Raw genomic sequence first — 24,578 nt, 5'->3', positions numbered from 1 at the left:
CCCGTCCACACTGGGACTGACCACTCCCACCATCCCTCCTCCCTTGGCACGTCACTGTTCTTGAGCAGTGATATGCATCAGGAACTGGTGGTGTTCTCACCACAGTCTTACCTGTGTGCCCGTCCCTTCCTTGGTGGTTGATGCTTATGACGTTCTGATCGAGAAGAAATTTAACCAGGTCAATGCTCTTGCCATATGTACAAGCACTGCAAAAATACAACATAAGGAAAATAGAAGACTCTGATTTACCCAGATGAATTTGCCTGATTCACACACTAGATACTGGTATGTATGCAAGGGTGCCAAACAGATGGAGAAGGGAGAGAGAAGGAAGGAAAGAGGAGAAAGGGGTAATGAAAAACACAAGGAAATTCTGTTTTTCAAGAATCAATAAAGATGTGCCCATAGAGTAGTTAAATCCTGAAGATTTACACATCAGGGTCTCAAGAAAGGAGTTGTGTAAAATGTCTAGAATTTTCTTATCAAGTATTTCCTATGAGATTAATTCTTTTTCATAAAAGGGGGGAAAGCACTGCAACAGTTTCACGTAGTTTTCTTGTCAGAACCTAGGAATTACAATCAAATGGGGGAATCCAGGAGAGTCCTAAGAGCTTTATTCAAATACAGGCCATAATAGTCTGAAATTATTCCCCAGAAAAGCCATACACTGCCTCTCCTGTGGCTTCCTTGACTACTAGGTAAGATCTCAAAGCTTTCTTTTTATTGAGGGAGCACAGGTTGTCCAGTCAAGATCCAGATTCAACCACCAGCTCTGCCACGTACTAGACAGGAGACCTCAGACACGTCCTTTGAGCTCTTTGAGTTTTAGTTTTACTACTCATAAAATAATAAATAATACCTTCTCTACCTGCCTCACAGTGTTACTGAGATTTTCAAGTGAATTAATGCTTATGGAACCACATTACAAGCTGTAGAGGACTATCTATTGTTAGTTCTTTCCAATAGGGAGGTAGTTTTTGTGGAAAAATTAACATAATTCAGGATTCGAAGAAAACGTTGTTAAAGATTTGTTGAAGCAGTTAATTGAAGTTCTAATTTCTACTGTTTATTGGGAAAGCTAAGATACATAGAAAGAAACAGGATTTGTGTAAGATAAACCATGCCTCCATTACTCGTCAGTCAGTGGGTCATATTGTGGTTGCTTTTGTGTTGCTATGATGCTGGAAGTTAAGCCACTGAATTTCAAATACCAGCAAAGTCCCTCATGGTGTACAGATTTCAGTGGAGCTTCATGATTAGGATAGACTAAGAAAAAAGGCCTGGCAATCTACTTTTGACAATTAGTTAATGACCCTATGGATCACAACAGAATATAGTTCTATAATGCTAGAAGATGAGCCCACTAGTTTGGAAAGCACTCAAAATACAGCGGCCACAACAATGGACTCAAGCATACCAATAATCATGACAGTGGCACAGGACTGAGGAACGTTTCCTTCTGCTTTACATGAGGACATCACTAGTTGGAGCAAACCTGACTGACAACAACAAACAACAATCATGTCTAGTAATGACTACTGGCTCTTATTTATTTTGACTAGTAATTTTCATAATTTTTCCCTGTAGTTTCCCTCATACCTCTTCTTTTGCTATCACTTGTTCACTAGCAGTACTCTACTTCCAAACCCTAGGGAGGTATGAGGTATGCCATGGGTGACTGGAGGGAGCTAGCATTTGGCAGGGTCCTATCTAAATCATGGTTAATGGAAGGGCATAGGGACTCAGGTCTAGACAAAGAGGTAGTTCACTGAGCCTTGCTATTTCTTCTTCTTGGGATGGCCTTAGTGCTTATCTCATTGTATTATGGTAATGGATACACCTCTGTCTACCTTGATACCTTACAGCTAGAGCTACCTTAAGGAGGGAAGGGATCATGTCATCCTAATATCTCTACCAAGACCATCACAAGGCAACAACCTCAATAACTCTTCCTTCAATAATTGAATGAGTCGAATAAGTAAAACGTCACCATCTCCTTGTTGTTGTTAGGTGCTGTCGAGTCGGTTCCAACTCACAGAGACCCTATGTACCACAGAACCAAACATTGCCCAGTCCTGTGCTATGCTCACAATCATTGTTATGCTTCAGCCCACTGTTGCAGCCACTGTATCAATCCATCTCATTGAGGGTCTTCCTAGTTTTCTCTGACCCTCTACTTTACCAAGCATGATGTCCTTCTCCAGGGACTGATCCCTTTGGATAACACGTCCAAAGCATGTAAGATGTAGTCTCACCATCCTTGCTTCTAAGGAGCATTCTGGTTGTACTTCTTCCAAGACAGATTTGTTCATTCTTTTGGCAGTGCATGGTATGTTCAATATTCTTTGCCAACACCACAATTCAACGGCATCAATTCTTCTTCTGTGTTCCTTATTCATTGTCCAGCTTTCGCATGCGTATGATGCGATCGGAAATACTATGGCTTGGGTCAGGCCTACCTTAGTCTTCAAGGTGATATCTTTGCTTTTCAACACTTTAAAGAGGTCTTTTGCAACAGATTTGCCCAGTGCAATGCATCCTTTGATTTCTTGACTGCTGCTTCCATGGGTGTTGATTGTGGATCCTAATAAAATGAAATCCTTGACAACTTCTATCTTTTCTCTGTTTATCATGATGTTGTTTATTGGTCCACTTGTGAGGATTTTCGTTTTCTTTGTGTTGAGGTGTAATCCATACTGAAGACTGTGGTCTTTGATCTTCATCAGTAAGTGTTTCAAGTCCTCTTCACTTTCAGTACACAAGGTTGTGTCATCTGCATAACGCAGGTTGTTAATGAGTCTTCCTCCAATCCTGATGCCCCGTTCCTCTTCATATAGTCCAGCTTCTCAGATTATTTGCTCAGCATACAGACTGAATAGGTATGGTGAAAGAATGACGCACATCTTTCCTGACTTTAAACCATGCAGTATCCCCTTGTTCTGTCCGAACAACTGCCACTTGATCTATGTACAGGTTCCTCATGAGCACAATTAAGTGTTCTGGAATTCCCATTCTTCACAATGTTATCCATAATTTGTTATGATCCACACAGTTGAATGCCTTAGCATAGTCAATAAAACACAAGTAAACATCTTTCTGGTATTCTCTGCTTTCAGCCAGGATCCATCTGACATCAGCAATGATATCCCTGGTTCCCCATCCTCTTCTGAATCTGGCCTGAATTTCTGGCAGTTCCCTGTTGACCCACTGCTGCAGCCACTTTTGAATGATCTTCAGAAAAATTCTACTTGCTTGTGATATTAATGATATTGTTTGATAATTTCTGCATTTGATTGGACTGCCTTTCTTGCAAATAGGCATAAATATGGATCTCTTTCAGTCAGTTGGCCAGGTAGCTGTTTTCCAGATTTCTTGGCATAGACAAGTGAGCACTTCCACAGCTGCTTCCATTTGCTGAAACATCTCATTTGATATTCCGTCAATTCCTGTTGCCTTGTTTTTCACCAATGCCTTCAATGCAGCTTGGACTTCTTCCTTCAGTATCATGAGCTCCTGATCATATGCTACCTCTCGAAATGGTTGAACATCAACCAATTCTTTTGGTATAATGACTCTGTATTTCTTCCATCTTCTTTTGATGCTTCCTGTGTTGTTTAATATTTTCCGCATAGAATCCTTCACTATTGCAACTCGAGGCTTGAATCTTTTCTTCAGTTATTTCAGCTTGAGAAATGATGAGCGTGTTCTTCCCCTTTGGTTTTCTATCTCCAGGTCTTTGCAACTGTCTTTAGAATACTTTACTTTGTCTTCTTGAGCAGCCCTTTGAAATATTCTGTTCATTTCTTTTACTTCATCATTTCTTCCTTTTGCTTTAGCTACTCGATGTTCAAGAACAAGTTTCAGAGTCTCTTCTGACATTCATTCTGGTCTTTTCTTTCTTTCCTGTCTTTTTAATGACCTCTCGCTTTCTTCATGTATGGTGTCCTTGATGTCATTCCACAACTCATCTGGTCTTCGGTCATTAGTGTTCAATGAGTCAAATCTATTCTTGAGATGGTCTCTAAATTCAGGTGGGATATAGCTGAATATACCATCTCCTTAAACAGCCTGTAAAAAACCAAAACAAAACCCAAACCTATTGCTGTTTAGTTGATTCCAACTCACAGCGACCCTATAAGACAGAGTAGAACTGGCCCAGAGGATTTCCAAGGAGCTGCTGGTGGATTCGAATGGCTGACCTTTTGGTTAGCAGCCAAGCTCTTAACCACTGTGACACCAGGGTTCCTAACAGCCTATAGCTGTGTTAATATTTGCATTATAAATAAGGCTCATAACACTTTGTTTTCAATGTTCCATGTCTGAATTGCCTTGTTTTTCCTTTCCTAAGCAACTACTTATAGGAAACAAGGCATTCTGAATACATATATATATATATATATATGTATGTATATATATGTGTATATATATATATATATATATATATATATACAGTGAAGCCTGTGAGAGCTAGAACTCGACAGGACTGCCTTATTTTTCTGGGTCTCACAAATTTTTCACCTTTCACAGGGTGCAGCTTACCACTTTTCTATCGCTCTCTATTAGTGGAAAATATTTGAGTTTTCCTTCTCTGACAGGTTTTCGCGTTACGTAGGTTCTGGCTTTCACAGCTTTTACTGTGTATGTATGTATATACATACATATATATATATATATATACACACATACACATATATATACATACACACATATGTTTATAGACAATAACAGAAATGTATTGAGTGTTTAAACTATATGCAAAGCCCTGTGAACAGTATATAACAGAAAATTTTGTAGTCAGTGAATTCTTCATGTAGAAGGAAAGTTTCTTTATAAATATGCTTAAAATGAACAGAAATAAAAATATTAATGTTATTCCCAATAGCCACCAACTTATAGAAAATAAAACAACTGGATGCATACTTCTAACTTCACAAAAGCTCTCATGTGGGTAATCTTTTGAAGGTGACCGTCACCCTCTGACTGCAATGGTCCCAATTTATGTGCACAGAGTAGTAAAATGATTTGAAATTAGCCTGAGGTGTCAGCCATATGAGGCATGATCTAATGTGGAAAGAGGATTACAGCAACCCATACATATCTGTTCTGCCAACTGTCCCCTTCAAGGACAGATACCAATGAGCCATTTTGACTGAAGGTGTGATCTGGTGAGTTCTTGCATCTATTCTCTTATTGAGTGTATAGAAACAGTTAAAGTATTTTGGTATTAGAACATGAAGATAATGTAAACAGCATAGGATTTGGAATTAAGTAGGCATTTTACTACACAATTTTCTAGCCATAAGAAACTTAGGCAAGTTACTTACCTCAATTTTCTCATCTGTAAAAGAGGGGTAATAAATATAGCTTTATAAAATGGTTATGAGGATTAAATGTTACAATGGACGCAAATCATTTGGTATATAGTCACCATTCCTGAAATGCTAGTTTTCTTCACTTACCTTTCAGTTGACCTGCTTGGTTGTTAAGATAAATCTGGAAATTGTGTAAAATTTAAAGGTTGATGCCTAATGTATACACACAAGCTTAATTTTAGTTTAACATGAAAAAAAGGCTCTCTCCATCTTTATTATTCACTGATCTGTGTAAACAACATGTTAGCCCCAAACACATTTTTCAGAGGTTGCAAACTAGCCTAGAAACCTATAATGTGTAGGTCAATGACCTTATAATCGAGGTTTACCACATTCATATTACTTGCTTTTGTTTTTATAGTAAAACAGTAACCCTCTGAATGTTTAAATTGAGTGCTTTAGGTGTTGTAACATGTGTACCTTCCTTTTGGGCATCTTAGGGGGATATGGCTCTAAGGTATCAGCAACCTTTTTTGGAGGGTGGGGAGGGTGCAACTTTTCCAATCCCAGCTGCTTCTTCAGCATACGTTTCTTGTGCACACTGTTAAAGGCTCTCATGGATTCCTAGAAAGGAGCTAATGCCTTCTTAGGTGTTTAAGTGACCACCCTGACTAGGCATTCACAGGCTGGCAGATGGATTTCTTAGATAGGTAAACACATTTGCACGTAAGCTTTAAGTGGTGAGGAAAAAAGTGTCACATTTGGTGCTGATGAGCTCCGGTAATGAGATTCTTGTTGGGGGAGGATTATGGGCACTGCCCCTTTTGGCAGCTTTCCCCAAAGTGAAAAGGAAGAGAAACAATATGCTTACAGATGTTGATATGCCTGTTGTCATGGCAACATCGTCTCTGTCTCTATAGCTGCAGCTAGGAACACAGCACCTGGCTCCTGCCCCATCTGTTGTATTGACTGCGGCATCTGCTTCCACCTTTTCTTCTGTGCATCTAGCTTGGGCTCCTTGTCCCCTGCCCACTTTCTGCTATCACTGTCTGATGGCAACATCTGCCACCACTTGTTCTCGCTTTATGTACAGAATTCCAGGTGACACAGGGTATCAGCCAAGTTTAGTGACTACTGCACTTAAATATTTTTTTACCTGTGAAAAGCTGTTTCACTGAAGATGTTTTCCTTAGTCAGACTTTCTGTTCCTGATATTTGGATGAGTTCCTTGGCAACTTCAAATTTGCCATTGTAGCATGCCCTAGAGTTAAAGAAAATATTCTGTTAATAATAAGAGGGCATACACAGTATATCCTGAGGACCCGTGAAACGGTACATAATACTCACAGGTGCAAAGGGGTGTCTCCATAGATATTAACAACATGGGGCTGAACTTCCAAATTGCTCTGCAGCAGGTACTTCACTATGTCTTGGTGTCCAAAGCGAGAACAGAAATGGAGTGGTACGTGGTCTTCATTATCCTGAGCATTCACTGTCGTCAGCAAGAAAGGAAAAGGTATGTTATCTGGGATCCTGTTTCTCAGCCTTTGTGTGTGTAGTGCCAGGGACTTTTCTAAGTGCCCAAGAGACTCCTGGAAATTGCCAATTAATGATAATAATGAAGGAAATTAAGTGCAACCAATTTAAAAAGTTATAATTCTAGTCTTTTCCCTATTACCACATTAAACAGACTTTCTTCTAGTTCCCATAAATTCTATGGAATGCATCTAATCAAATCTACTTTGCAAAATGAAATACTTCAGGAAACTAATAAGCATCCAAAAGGTACTCCTGGCCTTATTTCCACTGGTATCTCCTTTCAAATGGATTATTTTTTCTTTGGAGGTTATTAAAAATAGATTCTAGCCAGAGTCCCATTCCTGGAGGTTTTAGTTCAGTAGGTTAAAAGGGTGGGACCTGGCACCTGTATGTTTATAACACTGTTTAGGAGACTCTGACATGTACCTTTACCTGAGAATTGTCATACAACAGTATACAAGCATGGTATAATAAAAATTAAAAAAGTATTTTTTAAAGAGTGAGGCAGACCTTATTGTGGTACCCTAGACAGGTCATTTAACATTTATTTAATTGTTCACTCAGTAGACAGCATTTATCTTTCTCTTGGCCTAACCAGCTTCATAAACTCTTCCTACATTTGGGGAATTCCCTATACTGCAAGTACTGGTGACAGTCCATACCACCTACTACTACAGAAGCTGAAGATGTGCTGTCCAAGCCCCCTCTGGATTAGGGCACAGGATTAGCAGAGGATGACTGCAGTGCAGTGGGTTTCTCTTATATATGACATTTCTGGCCTTGAGTTCACAATTCTGCCAAAAATGATTGGCTGGCTGGGCCACAATCTTGCAAGGGATTGATCAATTTCTATGCAAATAGGGTTTGTGAAACCACCCAATAGGATTAAGTGACTTTGCAGGGGATTGTTCGGTTTGTGGCCTGACTGGGAGGGCCATGCCTTGAAATTGATAAGGAGGAGCTTGCCTGTAAACAGCCAACGCGATAGATTTTTAGAGAAGCACCGAGAAAAAGAGGGAACTTCCTAAAAGAGCTGTATTACGGGGACAAGAGATGTAACACTGAAGATTGTGAGAGCCAGCGCAAAACAACAGTGCCAGATAGCAGCAGCAGCACCTGTGGCAGGAACCATGGGACCCGCAGATGGCTGCAGTGGTGCTTACTGGCCCACAGAGAAAGACAGAGCTGAGTGCTTTCAGGCAGGAGGCTTGCCCATAGAGCAGGGTGCCACCGGGCACTTGTTGGTGGAACGAAAAGAGCTATAACACTTGCCAAAGCAGGGCAGAGGCCCAGCAAGTCCCAGCAGCAGAGAAGAAGCCTCTGGAGCCTTGCAGGCTTCAGGCAGTGTGGCAGCAGCCGAAGGCGGAGAGCTGTCCATGGCTGAGAAAAGGATCTGTTAGTACGACAGAAAGGAGCCAGGAGAGGTACCCTGGTTGACAACTGTCTTAACTGACGAACTGCATTCCGTCTCCTGAGTTGTAGCCTATTGCTTCCAAGTTGATTCTGATCCAGAGTTGTAGCCTGTTACTAACTGTAAGTACAGTTCGTTAGTTCTGTGAAGACACTGCAGCAAATTATCAAACCTAGCAGGAGAAGGAAGGGTGCTGAGGGGAGAGAGAGTAGTTGGTGTTAGAGACTATGGAGTGGTACAGCAGCTTGGAGAAGTTGGAAATCTGGGACATCTTTAACCTCGGCCTCAGAGGAACCAGCTTTATGCTCATCCTTATTAAAGAAATTATTTGTTTAGTGACCATATGTCCTGGTTTAGGCTTGTTATCCTGGTATGATTATTAATAATGACCCTTTCACTCTCAACAGTGCCCAGTTTGGACACCGATCGATAGGCTCTTCCAGTCAGCACACCATAGCACACTCTGACTTCAGAACTAATGACACAAAAACCAGGGCCCTATCTACGTGCCAATGTGGCAGTGGAGGCGGTTGCTCCATCCAGTTTCCACTGGTAGCAGGGGTAGCAATTCCAGCCACAGATTCACCGTTACTGCTAGAGTGCACTAGTTGGTGTGTGTGCCCAGCGTGGGTGGCAGTGTGTCTTCTCAGACCACTTTTGAGTTGTGATTTTGTATGTTGTTTCTCACTGTGAAGACTACAAACATGGTTTTCTACCCTTCCTAGGGGAGTACTGTGAGCTACATAATATCTTTTAGTATATTCCTTTTAGGCTTAAATTAGCAGGACTTAGGTTCTGATCCTTGCAAGTAAAAAAAAAAAAAATCTGACTGGTACACACATATTCCTCAGCAAGTATCATATAGTCACTATGCTCCAGGCACTGTGCTAGGAGTTGGAAATACTGATTTCTTATCAGCAGTAATGGAAGTAACTCCAGGGATGCTGAAAAGATTAAAGGAGATCATGTTTGGCAAGTACCTAGCATGCAACCTGCAACATATTAGACATTTAATAGAAGTTACTCTATCTTTTTATTATTTCCCTCCTAGAAATTTGCTGAGTGTTAAGACCAATTAGCTATAAATGAATAAAGTTCATACGCTTAAATAACTTATGGTCTAGTTGAATAGTCAATATTTACCGGCTTGGAGTAATAATAACTGAACACCAAGATGCTAAAGTCCAGGTGTGGTTTTAATTCAACTTTTGCAACTAAAATAATTGGATCAACTTCTCCAGAGTAATTTTTTGAATTATTTATTTAAATTATCTATCCTTCTGTACAAAGTACTTTATTCAAAATAGAAAATAATAGCCCTTAACAAATTCCATTCTTTTTCTTGTATGTATCTATAGTAGAATTTTTCTGTAGAACCCGAAGAGTAAAGGAAAGGGGGGGGAAAAAAAGAATAATGATGGCTAGGAAGGAAAAGCAAGGAAGATAATATTTAATTTAAAAATATGCATGTAGATTATTAATGCTATTATTATAATTGGAAACCCTAATGGCATAGTGGTTAAGAGCTATGGCTGCTAATCAAAAGGTCAGTAGTTTGAATCCACCAGGCGCTCCTTGGAAACCCTATGGGGCAGTTCTACTCTGTCCTGTAGGGTCGCTATAAGTCAGAACCGACTCAACGGCAATGGGTTTGGTTTTTGGGTTATTATTATTATTATCATTTAGCATTAAATGAACACTGATTTAGGTCTTGTAGCTGTTATTTTTATAGACAATCATTCTCATTATTTTCCTACAATATCTTAAGCCAAAGGGAAATCTTTTAGAAAGTCACCAAACCCCTCCTCCCAAGACTGTTACTGAAAAATAAATCTTTGAATCTTTTTTATTAATAAGTGGCTCAGACAGACACACGTCCTTCAAAAGAATGTTCCTAGTTCTTTTGATTATTTTCCTTTTTATACTTTTCCTTTGTTCACATTCTGTTGGAAGCCAGGGAAAGTCAATACCATGAGTCGATGCTTGAGAACAATCAAAGTCCAGGGCATCTGAGGGTCGCATAAGAGTTCTTGAGGTGTGGAGGGCACATTGTAAAGCAGAATGCAGCACGAGCCTCCATTAATTCACGATTTACCTTTGGCCATCCCTGGCCCGACCCAACGTTACTCTTCTCTAGTTGAATCAATAAACTTTAAAGTAGATTATTTACTTGGTAAATTACCTGCAATGGTGTAGAAAGTCTTCCCGTCAAAGAAAATGTAAGTAACAATCAAAGAGGGAGATCAGGAGAAATCTGAGATCACACATAGAGTTATGTGCATACACCAGTGTTTCTGCCTCAGTCTTTGTGATCTACTGCGTTTTGTCTTAAACCAATTTGCAAAGACCAAAAAAAAAAAAAAAAAAAAAGTATATATTATCTTTATTTTATCTCAGGGAAATTGAATGTATGAATGATACTCTTTTAACTCTAACGTAATATCATACTGACAGGTTTAAAGTAAGGAGGGTTTCAAACAAAGGAATGCATGTAAATCATTATTAGGAAAATACTTAGTACCTAATACACTACTTGGAAGAAAGCAGGTGTTCAGTAATTTTTTTTGAATGAAGGATTATATAGATGGGTGGATGTTGCTGCTTTCTTATTTCTGTTTACTGACCTTTAATATAAAATTAACCTAGTATCAGAAGATCCCAGAGGCTCTTTAAAATAACTCCCAAATGTGTCTTAAATAAACTTTTAATAACAAAATCTGTATAATAGCTCCAACAAGCTGTATTTTACAAAATAGAACACCTTATTTTATTGGTCATGCAGTAGAAATTCTTTGCAGCTTCTGTAATCTCTAGTTCCATGCTAAAGGATTCTGTTATTTGAAAGAACTACTACATTTAACATTCAGATGACAAAAATTAATAAATTGTGAATTTAAATTTTTCCACTTTCATCTTTATTAAAATGATAAAAATGTGGGGACTGTGCCACTATTTTCTTCTCATGGAGTGCAGTGATATTTTGACCTTTTCAATCTCTTTCTATAGGCAATGCATTTCTCCTTTTCCACTGTCCTCAGAGGTACAAACAAGAAGACCAGAGACTAAAAACATACATGACTGAATAGGTCAGCCTTCCAAACATGCTGAACTGAAGTGGCTGCTTCCAGAATTACACATTGGCTAATTTTGTAACCTGAATTTATTTTCATTTCTGACATTCTGTTACCATGGAAACATACTGTAAATACGAGATTTCAAATTGTTTCCCATTAAGGGTCATTCACTTAGTCTTCCTCTGTGTTCATTTACCACAGGCAAGGTCCAGCACTAAAATAAATCATTTGGAAGCTTAGCTGCATTTTGGAATAAATGAACTGACAGTAAGTCTTGTGTAATGTCCAGCAGGCACAAGAGATCTTCTGGTTTATTCTTTGCAATTGGCTGAAGTGCAAAAGGAGCTTAAATATCAAACACGTACTGGAAGGAAATAAAAATACTTAAAACTCTGAGTCATGCTGTCTCTTGATTTTTAAAATGATTGAGTAGGAGGCATGTAGTGCTTGTGTGAGTCACAAAGAAAATGCTAAAATTAAATCATATGATGCTAGTATATAGGGAATATACAGGTGCAATGCACATTTCAATGCCTTTTTCATAACAGTCCTTTGATCCTGGAGACATGCTGCTCATAAATGACACTCATTTTGACACCACTGAGCTTTGGAGTTGTGCAGAGGAAAAAAATGTTGAGGTTGGCATTGATAATAAAAGGAAAAAGTGATGAGGCTGCTGACCCTTTGGAAGTGCAAGGCAGTCTCAAAAACATAATTATGTGTTCAGTGATTCACACAGGTGTACCTCTGCCTATTCTAAACTGACAGAATGAAAGAGACTGCTTAAACAAGGTCCAAGGAACAGTGATCCTTACATCCTGACAACGCAGGTTGTTTATAATAATGCCATAGAGAAGATGTCTAAGTTACTGCACAAGGGCTCATAGAAAACAACACAAACTATGTTTCTCAAATTATACAAAATAACATGCAAAGTGCCTTAGCCTCTCACCACAGTTGTCTCTTGGACCCTTTGTGCCTTCCTTATGAGTAGATGAAAACAATAATTAGCTTTATTACCTGAAAAATCAATCTGAATTTTGGACCAAGGGACTGGCGGCTTTACAGATTTGACAATCTTGTCCTTTTGGAAATGTGCATCATCCCTGCTGCAAAGGCCAGCAGTTCTTACAGCTGGGCTCTTAATTAGGTATCTTGGGGGTAAAGGGAAGAATGTTGGATATGCCTGAGAGAATTTAACGGCAAGATGTAACTCTGAGTGAATTCATGTCAAAAAGTAATTTGTGAGGAAAAAAGAAAGAAAGAGTAAAGAAGGAAATCTTTCCAGACTCTACCTATAATCAATATTCCAAAATTTCTTTTATAATTTAGAAAATAAAAACTTGAGGGAAATTGCATTCTGTTAACTGCATCTAAAGTCCTTCCCTGTAACCTAAAGCTTTTTTTCAACCTGATCATACTCAACCTCTTTATATCTCCATTAAAAATAATAGTAATACAGTATCAAATATTGGTTAGGATGTGAGGAGCAACTAGAATTCTCATATATTGCTTGAGGGAGCTGAAAATAGTACAAATATTTTAGAAAACTCTTTGGCAATTTTCTAAAATTTTAAACATATGCCTACTGCATTGGTTGAGATTGTGTGTCAGCTTGGCTGGGCCATGATTCTCAGTGTTTATATGTGATCACTCCCATGATGGGATCTGCTGTGAGCAGTTGAAAGGGAGTTTCCTTGGGGGTGTGGCCTGCATTCAAATATAAGCAGATATCCTGGCTTTTTGCTTGCTCTGGATCCTGCGGCTGCCTCCTGTTCATCTGACCTCTGGCTCTTGGGACTTGAGCTATCAGCTTATCTACCAGTCTTGGGATTTGTCGATCTTCACAGCCTGTGAGCAAGAGCTCTGCTTTCCAACCTGCTGATCTTGGGTTCACCAGCCCCTGTGGTTATGTGAATCGGGAGAAGCTTTTATCCTAATCCACGGACTTGGGATTTTCCAGCCTCTACAATCATATGAGCTGTTTCTTTGATATAAATCTCTCTATATATATATTTATATGATTTACTGGTTTTGCTTCTCTAGAGAACCCAGCCTAAGATACATATCCTTTGACCCAGCAATTTCACTCCTAGATATATATCCAAGAGAGAAGAATGCATATGTTCACAAAAAAACTTGAGTAAGAATGTTAAATTCATAACAGCCAAATACTAGAAACACTCAAATGTCCATTAAAAGGAGAAAAAGATAAACAAATTGTTATACTCATACCATCTTCAGCAATAAAAAAGAGCAAGCTATGATATACACAACGACATGGATAAATGTCAAAAACATTTTGCTGAACAAAAAGAAGCCAGACACAAAACTATATGAAATTATGTAAGCAAATTATATGAATTTCAAGATCAAACAAAATTTAAACTTTGGCAACAGAAGTCAAAGTATGGATTAACTTTTGGTACTGAAGGTAATTTAGAGAGAAGGGGGAATAAGAGAACTTTTCAAGGTGATGAAAATATTCTATATCTTGATCTGGTGATGATTACATGGGTGTATGCATAGGTAAACATTCAAGCTATGCACTTAAGATTTGAGAATTTTGCTGTATGTTAATTATATCTCAGTTAAAGAAAGAATTAGTGAATAAAAACAAATAAGAATAATTTATCTAGGAAAACCTCATTTTCACTGGAACACCTAACATATTAATATTTGAGTTAAAACACGTAAAGAAGGTTTCACATACAGTTTTAATAAATACATTAAAATACTAAATTATGACTTGTTGGATAAAGTAGTACATGAATACAGGATTAATCAAATATTAAATAATCAGCTCCAAGATTATTCTCCAGTAACTAAGGAAAGTTTAAGTAAAAATAATACAGATAGTAAGAAATAGCAAAGGTCTTCTAAAAATATCACCTTACCATCTGCTTTGCTGCCTTCTTCCACCAAAAGTTTTGCAATGTTAAAGAATCCTTTTGCAGATGCCAGGTGGAGAGGCCTATCTCCAACTTCACCACTCACATTTACATCGGCACCAAATTTCAAAAGGAGGCGGGTGACCTAAAGGATCCATTCATTTCAAATTGATATCAAAAGTAAAAAAAAAAAAAAAAAAAAAGTTAAAATGGATATCAAAAGTTAAAAAAAAAAAAACTTTCAGCAATATAAAAGAAGGCATATCATTAAGGCTTTTTCTTAAGATTATTTTCGCCTACACAAATAATAAAAATCCTAATTCTACTGGCCTAAACAATAAAAAAAAAAATTACCACTGGACATGAAGTCCAAAAATGGAGCAATTCCAGGCTGGTTAATAAAACAGTTTAATGACATTGTCAAAATTCAAGTTTTTTCCATCATTCTGTTCTGACATGCTCAGCATGTAGTCTGAATCTCCTCATGGTAGCAGGAGAGCTGCAGTTGTTCCAGGCATTACACACCAAAGTAGAACAAAGTAGAACAAAAGATCACCTCTTTTTTTTGGAACAAGGAACCTCTTTTTTTTTTTTTTTTTTTTGAAATCTAGGAATTCCTTCCTGAAACTGCTCCAGAAGACATCCCCCTATGCTTACTTGCCCTAGACTTCATCATCTGCATCTTCCTAAGTCAGTTCCTGGGCAAAAGAAAAGATTTATTTTGAGTGGCTTAGACTAATCAAGATCTAACCCACAATGGCTTGGGACAGGCATAGCTTATTTAAACACAAACTGCTAGGAGGAGACTGAATAGTGGAACAAAATCATGAGTCTACAAACAAGGTGGCAGTAGCGGGAGTGATAGTTTTGCATAAGCAATGAACAGTATCTGCTGCTAACCATATAAAGTATGTGATTTTTTCTTTTTTGCAGTTGAGAAGTGATATAAGGTACTGGTTAAGAAATTAAACTCCAGAGTAAAACAGACTTAAATTTGAGTCTAGGCTCTGAGTCTCACTAGCTGTGTGACTTTGAGAAAATTAGTTATTTTTTAATTAAAATAATCTTATAAAATTATTTGAACCTGTTTCTTCATCTGTAAAATGGGAATAATAAACTTAGTTCATGGGTTGTTGTGAGGATCAAATGAAATGATTTGTTTAATGTGTACAGTTCAATGACATTCAGTATATGTTCTGTAAATGTTATTTTTTATTTTTATTGGTGAACTGAGATAATATTGTTTATCTTTCCTGTTTCAGAGTTATTGTGAGGACCAGATAAATTATGAATGGGCTTGAAAAAATCAGAATTACTCTCCATGTTTTTGCCTTTGCAAACCTACTTCTTCCATTTCTTCAGTTTACTATCAACTCTCTTATCAAATCCCATAATGTAGGTCTTCATCATACATAAATAATCCTGTCTAAAGCCACCCATATTTTCCTTTGAGCAATCTTTTCCGAAGTCTCCTTCTGGCCAAAGCTAGCACCGGTTTACTTAATCCTTATTTTTCATGACAGCCCCATGCATAGGTCACCACTGGTCATACTGGTACTGGAGTTCTGGGTCCTTTTCTGGACTTGTGAGTAAGTTGGAGATACCAACACTAGCCCCTCAGCATCTCTCCCAATTAGCTGAGACTCCATATCTAAACAGGCAGAGAGGGACAAAGTAATGAAGCACTGAAGTAATTAGGAATTTTCCTGGGGTTGTTTCAGGCAATTTCTGGCATTGCTTAGGATCATTTATATATCCACTTAGAAATTTTCCAAATAATTTCTCTAACATTGCCTCTTCTGAGAATCCAGAGCTCACCTCAGTGATCCCAAGGGGTAAGTTAGGATGCTTCTATGCCATTAAAATAACAGTTGTAGGAGCACTCCTCCATTGTCCTGACCACTGACGTGTTCGCACAAAAGAGAATTAAGCTCTAAAACTACTTTGGCTTCCTATGTGGCAACAAATAAACACACCTTAAGCAGAAATCCCTCAAGAATATAGTACACATTTGGTAGAAATTCTAGGCAAAATATTCGCTGGATGGGATGTGAGGAAACTGATTTCCTGTTGAGTATAGTGGGTAAGAGCAAGGAGAATCAGCCTTATCTTATTAGCTCTGTGACCTTGAATAAATTATTGGACATTCTGATACTTCAGTTTCTTCATTAGCAAAATGGCAATAATAATAGTTCTAGCTAATAGAATTGTGAAGTTAAATAAATTATTACATGCAAAGAGCTTAGAAAAATGCCTGGTTCTCAATAAATGTTAGTAGAAGTGGAGGCACCAGCATGGAGTGTATGTATTTTTTATCCCTTTGTTGGCTAATAGGCAGATCAAGACTTAATTCAGGAGAAATAAGAAGAGCAAAAGTCTAAAAAACTTGCACCCCTAAGCAGATATTTCCACTTACACAGACTCCATAAATTCTGCTTATATGACTTTATAATGGACATATTTAATCTATCTCTGAAATCGATTGTCTATTAAGCACTATTATTGCATACCTAGGAAATATTGCTCTTGGAACAAAACATCTACTCTTCTACTTAAAAACAAATAAATAAGCAAACGGCAAGGAACATGGCACATTAGGCACATTTATATATCGAATGTACTATTCTCCTTGTCAGCATATTTTTGCAAATGACAATAGCATCCATAAATTACTTATGGGCTGCCTTCGCACACAGAAAGTGAGTTCCTTATCATAAAAGGGCCATCCACATTTTAGCATAATTTTATAAGCCTGTGACTATATACTCAGTAAAAAGTAAACAAACATAGCTTTCCACTCTTAACATGCATAGAGGCTCTTTATGTTTCTGCTGGTTGATGAGGTTAACTGCCAAATAGGATGACTCTACAAATAAAGTGCATTGTATATATCCTGTCTGTGCCTGAATTGAAAAAGTATGGAATTTTTCCATCACTGGGGCTTTTGGACACTGTACTTTCAAAAGCATTTTCAGTGTCCAGCTCTCCAGTGCACCCTGAGCAGCACATCAATGAAATGAGAAATCTTCCCTTTCTATAGGTCATGCTTCACAGGGCTGAGAGTGTCTAAGCATATGCTAGCGAGCAGAGAAATAAAGGCACAATGACCAGAACAGCACAGAGACACAAGTCAGTTTGATTTTCATCTTGAGATCCTCAGGCGGTACAGTGCATGACCTCCAGGAAGGTAAAAAAAGGACTAGTTCTACTCCATAATTGAGTAAGCGTAGATATAAAATGAGGAAGAGTGAAAATGGGTTGCCATGAGTCAAAATCAACTTGATGGCAGCTGTTTTTTTTTTTTTTTTTTTTTAAAGAACAGCAAAGCTTTAGTTATCCAACTACATTAGTATTTCTGTTTTATTTAGTTCTGTTTCTTTCCTCCACCACCTGTCAGTTTGTTGTACTTTGGTTGCTTATGTTTGCTATGATGCTGGAAGCTATGCCACTGATATTTCAGATATCTTATCGTGTCTGATAAAGTAGAAGGCCATCAAAAATGAGGGGAACCCTCAATGATATGGACTGACACAATAGCCACAACAATAGACTCTAATACACCAATGATGGTGAAGATGGTGCAGGGCTGGGCAATGTTTCATTCTGTTACACATAAGGTCGCTGTAAGTTGGAGGTGACCCTAGGGTAACTAACAACAAAAAACATTTCCTTGGTTATAGCTGAAGGGCAGTGTTTGAAAGTAACATATAAAGCTTTTGTCTTCTGATATGTTAAGGTTGAAAAGCAACAGACTGTGAAGTTAGAACATCTGGCCTTGAATTCTGACTCCATCACTTAGGCCAATTGCCTGAACTTTGTGATGTGTCTCACAGATAGAAAAGGAATAAGAAGAGGCTGTTTGGTACTATAGAATGAACAGAGGATTTGGTACGTATTCTAGCTCTTATATTTAGTAGCTATATGACTCTGGCATGCTACCTAATTTGTCTGAGATTCATGTGTATAATTGGTAAGAAGGGGCAGATAACAGTTAATTTCAGGATTGTGGCAAAACTAGAAACAGTTCACATAAAAGTTTTAACATGAGCGCCTGTCCCATAGTATGAGCACACTCACGTGGTAGCTCTTAAGTTCCTTAGGTTGTCGTGAGAATCAAACGAAGTCATTTATGTGAAACTTTATAGAAAATCTTAAAGCATTTTATACGTATTTTTACTTTATCACAGAATATCAAATTTTATAACTATGTACCTGTTGTGTAATTAAAGCGTGTTTGGTGATTAATTTCTAACTATCTAGGTTATTTCCCATGTATTATGTCCTATTGTCACTGTAGCATAGTACCACAAACCTAAGGGCTTAAAACAATGCATATTTATTCTCTTGCAGTTCCGGAGGTCAAAAGTCTAAAATCAAGGTGTTGGCAGGGCTCTATTCCTTCTGGAGGCTTCCATTTCCTTCCTTTTTTCAGCTTCTAGAGGCTGTCTGCATTCCTTGGTTTCTGGCCCCTTCCTCTCATCTCTCTAACCTCTTGCTTTCATAATCACACCTCCTACTACTTATTCTGATTTCTTTCCTCATGCATATAAGGACTCTTGTGATTATATAAAGCTGAGCATAATCTCCTCATCTCAAGCTTTAATTAAATCATGTCTGCAAAATCCCTTTTACCACAGAAGGTAGCGTTCACAGGTCCCAGAAATTTGAATGTGAACATTTTTCAGGGGCCATTATTTAGCCTACTACTACCCTTGACAGTAGAAACAGGAAACAAAGCTTCCACGAGACATTCCCCCCCACCCCCCAGAGAACTGTTGGCAGGGATTTTATGATTCGTTTTACTGTTTGTCATTAGCATCATCACAGTGACATTTACTGAACATTTGACCAACACTTTGAATTCCTATCTCATCATAACATCAAGTCTATAAAGTAGGTACTGTTAGTATTTTTTTCCACTTCATAGATGAAGAAACTGAAGATGACGGAAATTATATAACCCACTGTCATAAAGCTAGGACACTTTCCAATTCAGGCTGACCAATTCCTGTGGCCAAACACTTACCAATGTACCCTACTGCCTCCCTTGCATACTAAAGTGTCAAGAAAAAATGGATAACACGGAAGCTACAATGTTTATTTGAGTCTGCAAACTCCTGAAGGGCAGAACTGATGAGAATACTGGAAAAATAATTCAAAGAATGTCTTAAACATGTTTTATTTGAAGCTAGAACAGTTCAACAAAAGCCTGGACCACTTATGTGGTCCCCTAGCCTTTAGGAATCATACTGTCAGACTCACCTGTTCATGACCATAGTATGCTGCAATGTGCAATGGGGTGAAAAAAACTGCATCTTGAACGTTGATGTTAGCTCCATGTTGCAGCAGCACATCAGCAGCCTAGATGAGAAAGAGACCTCAGTTAGGAGCTTTATTTGGGGCATCTATCCATCAAAATTCAGTTTCAACCACCATACACAACTCTTCTTCAGGAATCATCAATCTAAAACACAACCGTCTTCCATTCCTCTTCTCAAAAACCTCCAGTGGTTTGTTCTTGCCTAGAGAAGACAGCCCAACTCCCTTAGTATGGCATTCAAGCTCCTCTCATTCTGACCATATCCTTTCTAAAGTATTTCCCATTATTCTCCTTCATAAACATGATTTTCTAGTCAATCCAAACAGCATCTAGTTTTCTGCCCCTTTGAACCTTTGTTCACACTATTTCCTCAGTCAGAGATTCCCTTCTGCTCATTCTCCAGATGTTTAAATGGTTAAAATGCCATCTCCTTAAAGACTTTCTTAATTTCCTTCCCTTTATTGCCAACCACCTGGCTGAAGTTAATTCTTTCCTCTTAAATCTCATATAACTTTCTTTCATGTTGCTTAGAATGTTCTCTTACTTATGCACATACTTTTTCCCCCACTAGAGAGAAAATTCTTTAAAGACAATGTTCATATTAGATTCATCTTTATATCAGCCTAGCATGTTGCTATGCAAATAGTCATTATTCAATAAGCATTTACTGAATGAATGAATGAGTGAAAAACACTACGAGGAGCTATCAGCCAATTGTCTTTATGCAAAGCCGTAGAATGGCCACTAAGTTGCTGACCCTTCAGATTTCTTTTCCTCTCAACAACCTCTCTCCAAGTATCTCTTTTTCAGACAACAAATTGGAATAATTTCCTTTAGATATGTTCATTTTCATTCTGTATTTCCTTAATGCACTGTCTATTCTTCAGTTAGTCAAATAATATACATGAAATTCTTTGGGAAATTTTTCAAAAGTCTGATAGGCTTAGAAGAGAAACAGGTAGGCAGAATTTAAGAGCTCATAGAACTATAACCAAATTGCCTCAAGTTAAGTTTCCTTTCCTGCTTGAGAGCCATGTACAACACCTGCCAAAACCCTTAGTTTTAAAGCAGAAGAATTTGAGAATCAGGAGAATTAGGAAATTTTTCAAGGTCATGGACAAAGTTAGTGACAAGAAGTCATAGAACAAGGCAAGTGAATCCTTAGTCTCCAAAGTCTCAAGCTTTGTTTCTGAGTGCTGCACTGTCTTAAATAGTTCATTCAGTTAGCCATTTGTTTATTTATCCATCCATAACGTATTGACATAAAAAGCATTAGTTAAAACTGTATAACTGTATTATTTTTATGTGCATATTCTCATAATTTGTTCAAACAGTGGCATAGCATTAAGACTAATTCAAATTGTCATAAAAAAGATAACAAATTCTTTTTGGAACATCTGAAGTTTTTTGTTGGTCCAAAAAGAGAAACAGGTGTATAGATGTCCACACATTCTCAAAACAATGCTTTTGCTGATATTTGGATATTGCAGACTATTGACCAATAGAATACAAATTGTATATACTGAGTTGTTTTCTAGTAACAAAAATAAAAACAACAATTAACATATTATTGAGGGCATGTTACATGTCAGGCCCTATACTCAGTGTGAGAAGCTCTGGTAGCATAGTGGTCAAGTGCTCAATTGCTAACCGAAAGGTGGCAAACCCACCAGCTGCTCCATGAGACAAAAATGTGGCAGTCTGCTTCCATAAAGATTTACAACCTTGCAAACCCTATAGGGCCAGTTCTGCTCTTTCCTATAGCGTTGCTATGAAGTCAGAATTGACTCGACGGCAGTGGGTTTAGTTTTTTGTTTTATACTACGTGCATTAATAATAATTGATGTTTACTCCCACTAGTTCACCCCAAAACACAAAAGGTAGGAACTACTCTCCCAGTTTCAAAGGTGAAGAAACTGAGCCTCGGGGAGGCTAGATAATTTACTTGAGATCATACAGCTATTAAGGGGCAGAAATGGAATTCAAATCCAAGTCTGTTTAATTTCAGAGTTTCTTTCCATCATGTTCCTGGTGTGACCTTGGTCTCTGAACCTTTATGTAACTGAACTGACGGACTCAAAAATCCCAGATAAGAGGAAGCCATCTGTCAGTAGAGACCCTGTAGATACAGCCTGAAAATGAATGCCAGAGCCATTTATATCAAGCGACTGGTATCTTAGGCTTCACATGCCTAGGAGTTCAATCTCAGGAACATTTAAAGGAGGCCACGACCGATCAAGGTGGATGAAGCTTTTTACAATTTCTCTTATTTTAAATATAGTATAAAATAAAGTAGACAGCATGAATTTTTATTTTAAAAGAACTCTCAAATGTTAACATATAGAGCCAGTTTCTTAGGCATGGTTCCAAACTTACTTTCATTCCAAAAGATAACGGCTTTTAGACTTCAAAAAATAGTCCAAAGCAAAAATTTTCCCCCTAAATTTGCACTTATCTAGTTATTCAGAGGGTCAACCTTTTGGATGAACATTCATTAATTATGGCCTTCTGAGAAACTGTCAAAATGTTAAGTTTTAATGAAACCACACAGAGTCATTATTGAACTGTAGGCTTTATTTTAATTTTCTTTTAAAATTCAAGGAGATATTTAACCACTGAGAGCAAAGTACACTGAAATTATCTGAATAATTTTACATTTTGTTTATATGAGTAGCATGCATTTATTGACTAATGATTTTCTGAGTCATGATGGGGAGAGTATCTCCTAGCACTCTTATAGAAATTTAGTATATAGTAACAGACAAATATGCCTATCATATAGGCTGAGACAAATGTATAAAAATTCAGGCTTCAAAATATTTCTGTCAAATCATTTTACCTATTTTCCCTACCCAGAGTCTGAAAAAGCTGCTAAATCAACTTTACACTCTTTCTACTACATGAAGCTCCATGAAATCAGAGTAAATTTATTTTATGGTAAGTATATGGTAGGCTGCTAATCAAAAGGTTGGCAGTTTGAATCCACCAGCTACTCCTTGGAAACCCAATGGGGCAGTTCTACCCTGTCCTATAGGGTCGCTATAAGTCAGAATCGACTCGATGGCAACAGGTTTGGGGTTTCGTTTTTTAGTATATGACAGGCATCCAAATGTTGAATGGGATTGTATTTCTAGTAAAAACATAAAAATTTGGAAGACAGATCTACCATTAGCTGTAAGGAATTTAAAAATTATTAATCAGGACCAAATTATGTGATAGAATTTTTTTTATTGTTGTAATTAAATGAAGTTTACATTTCAAGTTAGTCTCCCATACAATTTTTTTTTACATACATTGATATGAGACCCCAACTGTTCACCCCATTCTGCTACAGCAAATTCCTCCCCTCCACCCCTGATTCCCCAAGAACATTCAACCAGCTCCTAACTCTCTCTGCCTTCCCATCTTACCTCTGAACAGAAGCTGCCCCTTTGGTCTCTTGTATCTACTTGACTAAGAGGCACATTCCTCACGAGTATCACTTTATGTCCCACAGTCCAGTCCAATCCCTGTCTGAAGAGTTGGCCTCGGAAATTGTTTTAGTTCTGGGGTGATAGAGAGTCCAGGGGCCATGCCTTCCGGGGTGCCTCCAGTCTCAGTCAGACCATTAAGTCTGGTCTTCATACTAGAATTTGAGTTCTGCATCCCATCATTCCACTGCTCCATCAGGGACCCTCTGTTGTGTTCCCTGTCAGGATGTTCACTGGTGGTAGCCGGGCACCATCTAGTTCTTCTGGTCTCAGGCTGATGAAGTTTCTGGTTTATGTGGCCCACTCTGTCTCTTGGGCTAATACTTTCCTTGTGTCTTTCGTGTTCTTTGTTCTCCTTTACTCCAAGTGGTTGGGACCAATTGATGCATCTTGGGTGGCTGCTTACAAGCTTTTAAGACCCCAGATGCCACTCACCAAAGTAGGATGCAGAACATTTTCTTGATAAGCTCTGTCATGCCAATTGACCTAGATGTCCCCTGAAAGCATGGTCCCCAGACCCCCCATCCCTGCTACTCTGTCTCTCAAAGTATTTGATTGTAGTCAGGAAACTTCTTAGCTTTGGTTTAGTCCAGTTGTGTTGGATTCCCCTGCAGTGTGTGCTGTCCTTCCGTTCACCTAGGATGATTCTTCTACCATCTAGTTAGTGAATAACCCTCACCCTCCCTCCCCACCCCCATAACCATCAAAGAATGTTTTCTTCTATGTTTAAACCTTTTTTTGAGTTCTTATAATAGTGGCCTTATACAGTATTTGTCCATCTATGACTAACTAAATTCACTCAGCATAATAAGTTCCAGCTTCCACCATGTTATACCATGTTTCACAGCTTCATCATTGTTCTTTATCATTGCGTAATATTCCATTGTGTGGATATACCATAGTTTGTTTATCCATTCATCCGTTGGTGGTCATCTAGGTTGCTTCCATCTTTTTGCTATTGTGAACAGTGCTGCAATGGACATGGGTGTGCATATATCTATTCGTGTGATGGCTCTTGTTTCTCTAGGATATATTTCAGGGAGCTGGATAGCTGGATCGTATGGTACTTCTATTTCTAGCTTTCTAAGGAAGCACCAAATCTATTTCCAAAGTGGTTGTACCATTTTACATTGCCACCAACAGTGTATAAGTGTTCCAGTCTCTCCACAACCTCTGCAGCATGTATTTTGTGTTTTTTGGATTAATGCTAGCCTTCTTGGGGTGAGATGATATCTCACTGTAGTTTTGATCTGCATTTCTCTAATGGATAATGACTGTGAGCATTTCTTCATGTGTCTGTTAGCCACCTGAATGTCTTCTTTGGTGAAGTGCCTGCTCATATTCTTTGCCCATTTTTTAATTGGGTGATTTGTCTTTTTGTTGTTGAGGTTTTGCAGTATCTTGTAGATTTTAGAGATTAGACACAGATAAAATTTGTTGTAGCCAAAAATCTTTTCCCAGTCTCTAGGATGTCTTTTTAGTCTTTCGATGAAGTCTTTTGATGAGCATAAGTGTTTGATTTTTAGGAGCTCCCAGTTATCTAGTTTCTCTTCTGGTGTTT

The 24,578-nt window shown here is 38.1% G+C and overlaps 1 protein-coding gene across 1 annotated transcript in view; it reads right to left on the bottom strand.

The window, feature by feature from the left end:
* Positions 1-24,578, bottom strand: part of TNNI3K (TNNI3 interacting kinase) — a 424,853-nt gene that overhangs the window by 241,560 nt on the left and 158,715 nt on the right. Inside the window, exons 6-10 of the mRNA XM_004369062.2 lie at positions 19,490-19,588; positions 14,234-14,372; positions 6,660-6,804; positions 6,469-6,573; positions 112-206 (exon numbers count right to left, since the gene is read on the bottom strand). Of these exons, the coding sequence (XP_004369119.1) occupies positions 112-206; positions 6,469-6,573; positions 6,660-6,804; positions 14,234-14,372; positions 19,490-19,588 (583 nt within the window). The remainder of the gene's footprint in view (positions 1-111; positions 207-6,468; positions 6,574-6,659; positions 6,805-14,233; positions 14,373-19,489; positions 19,589-24,578) is intronic.

This window comes from Trichechus manatus, unplaced genomic scaffold (assembly GCF_000243295.1).
Source record: "Trichechus manatus latirostris isolate Lorelei unplaced genomic scaffold, TriManLat1.0 scaffold00003, whole genome shotgun sequence".
Lineage (NCBI taxonomy): Eukaryota > Metazoa > Chordata > Mammalia > Sirenia > Trichechidae > Trichechus > Trichechus manatus.
Note: the sequence above shows the minus strand (reverse complement) of the source record. Positions and strands in the feature narration are given on the sequence as shown.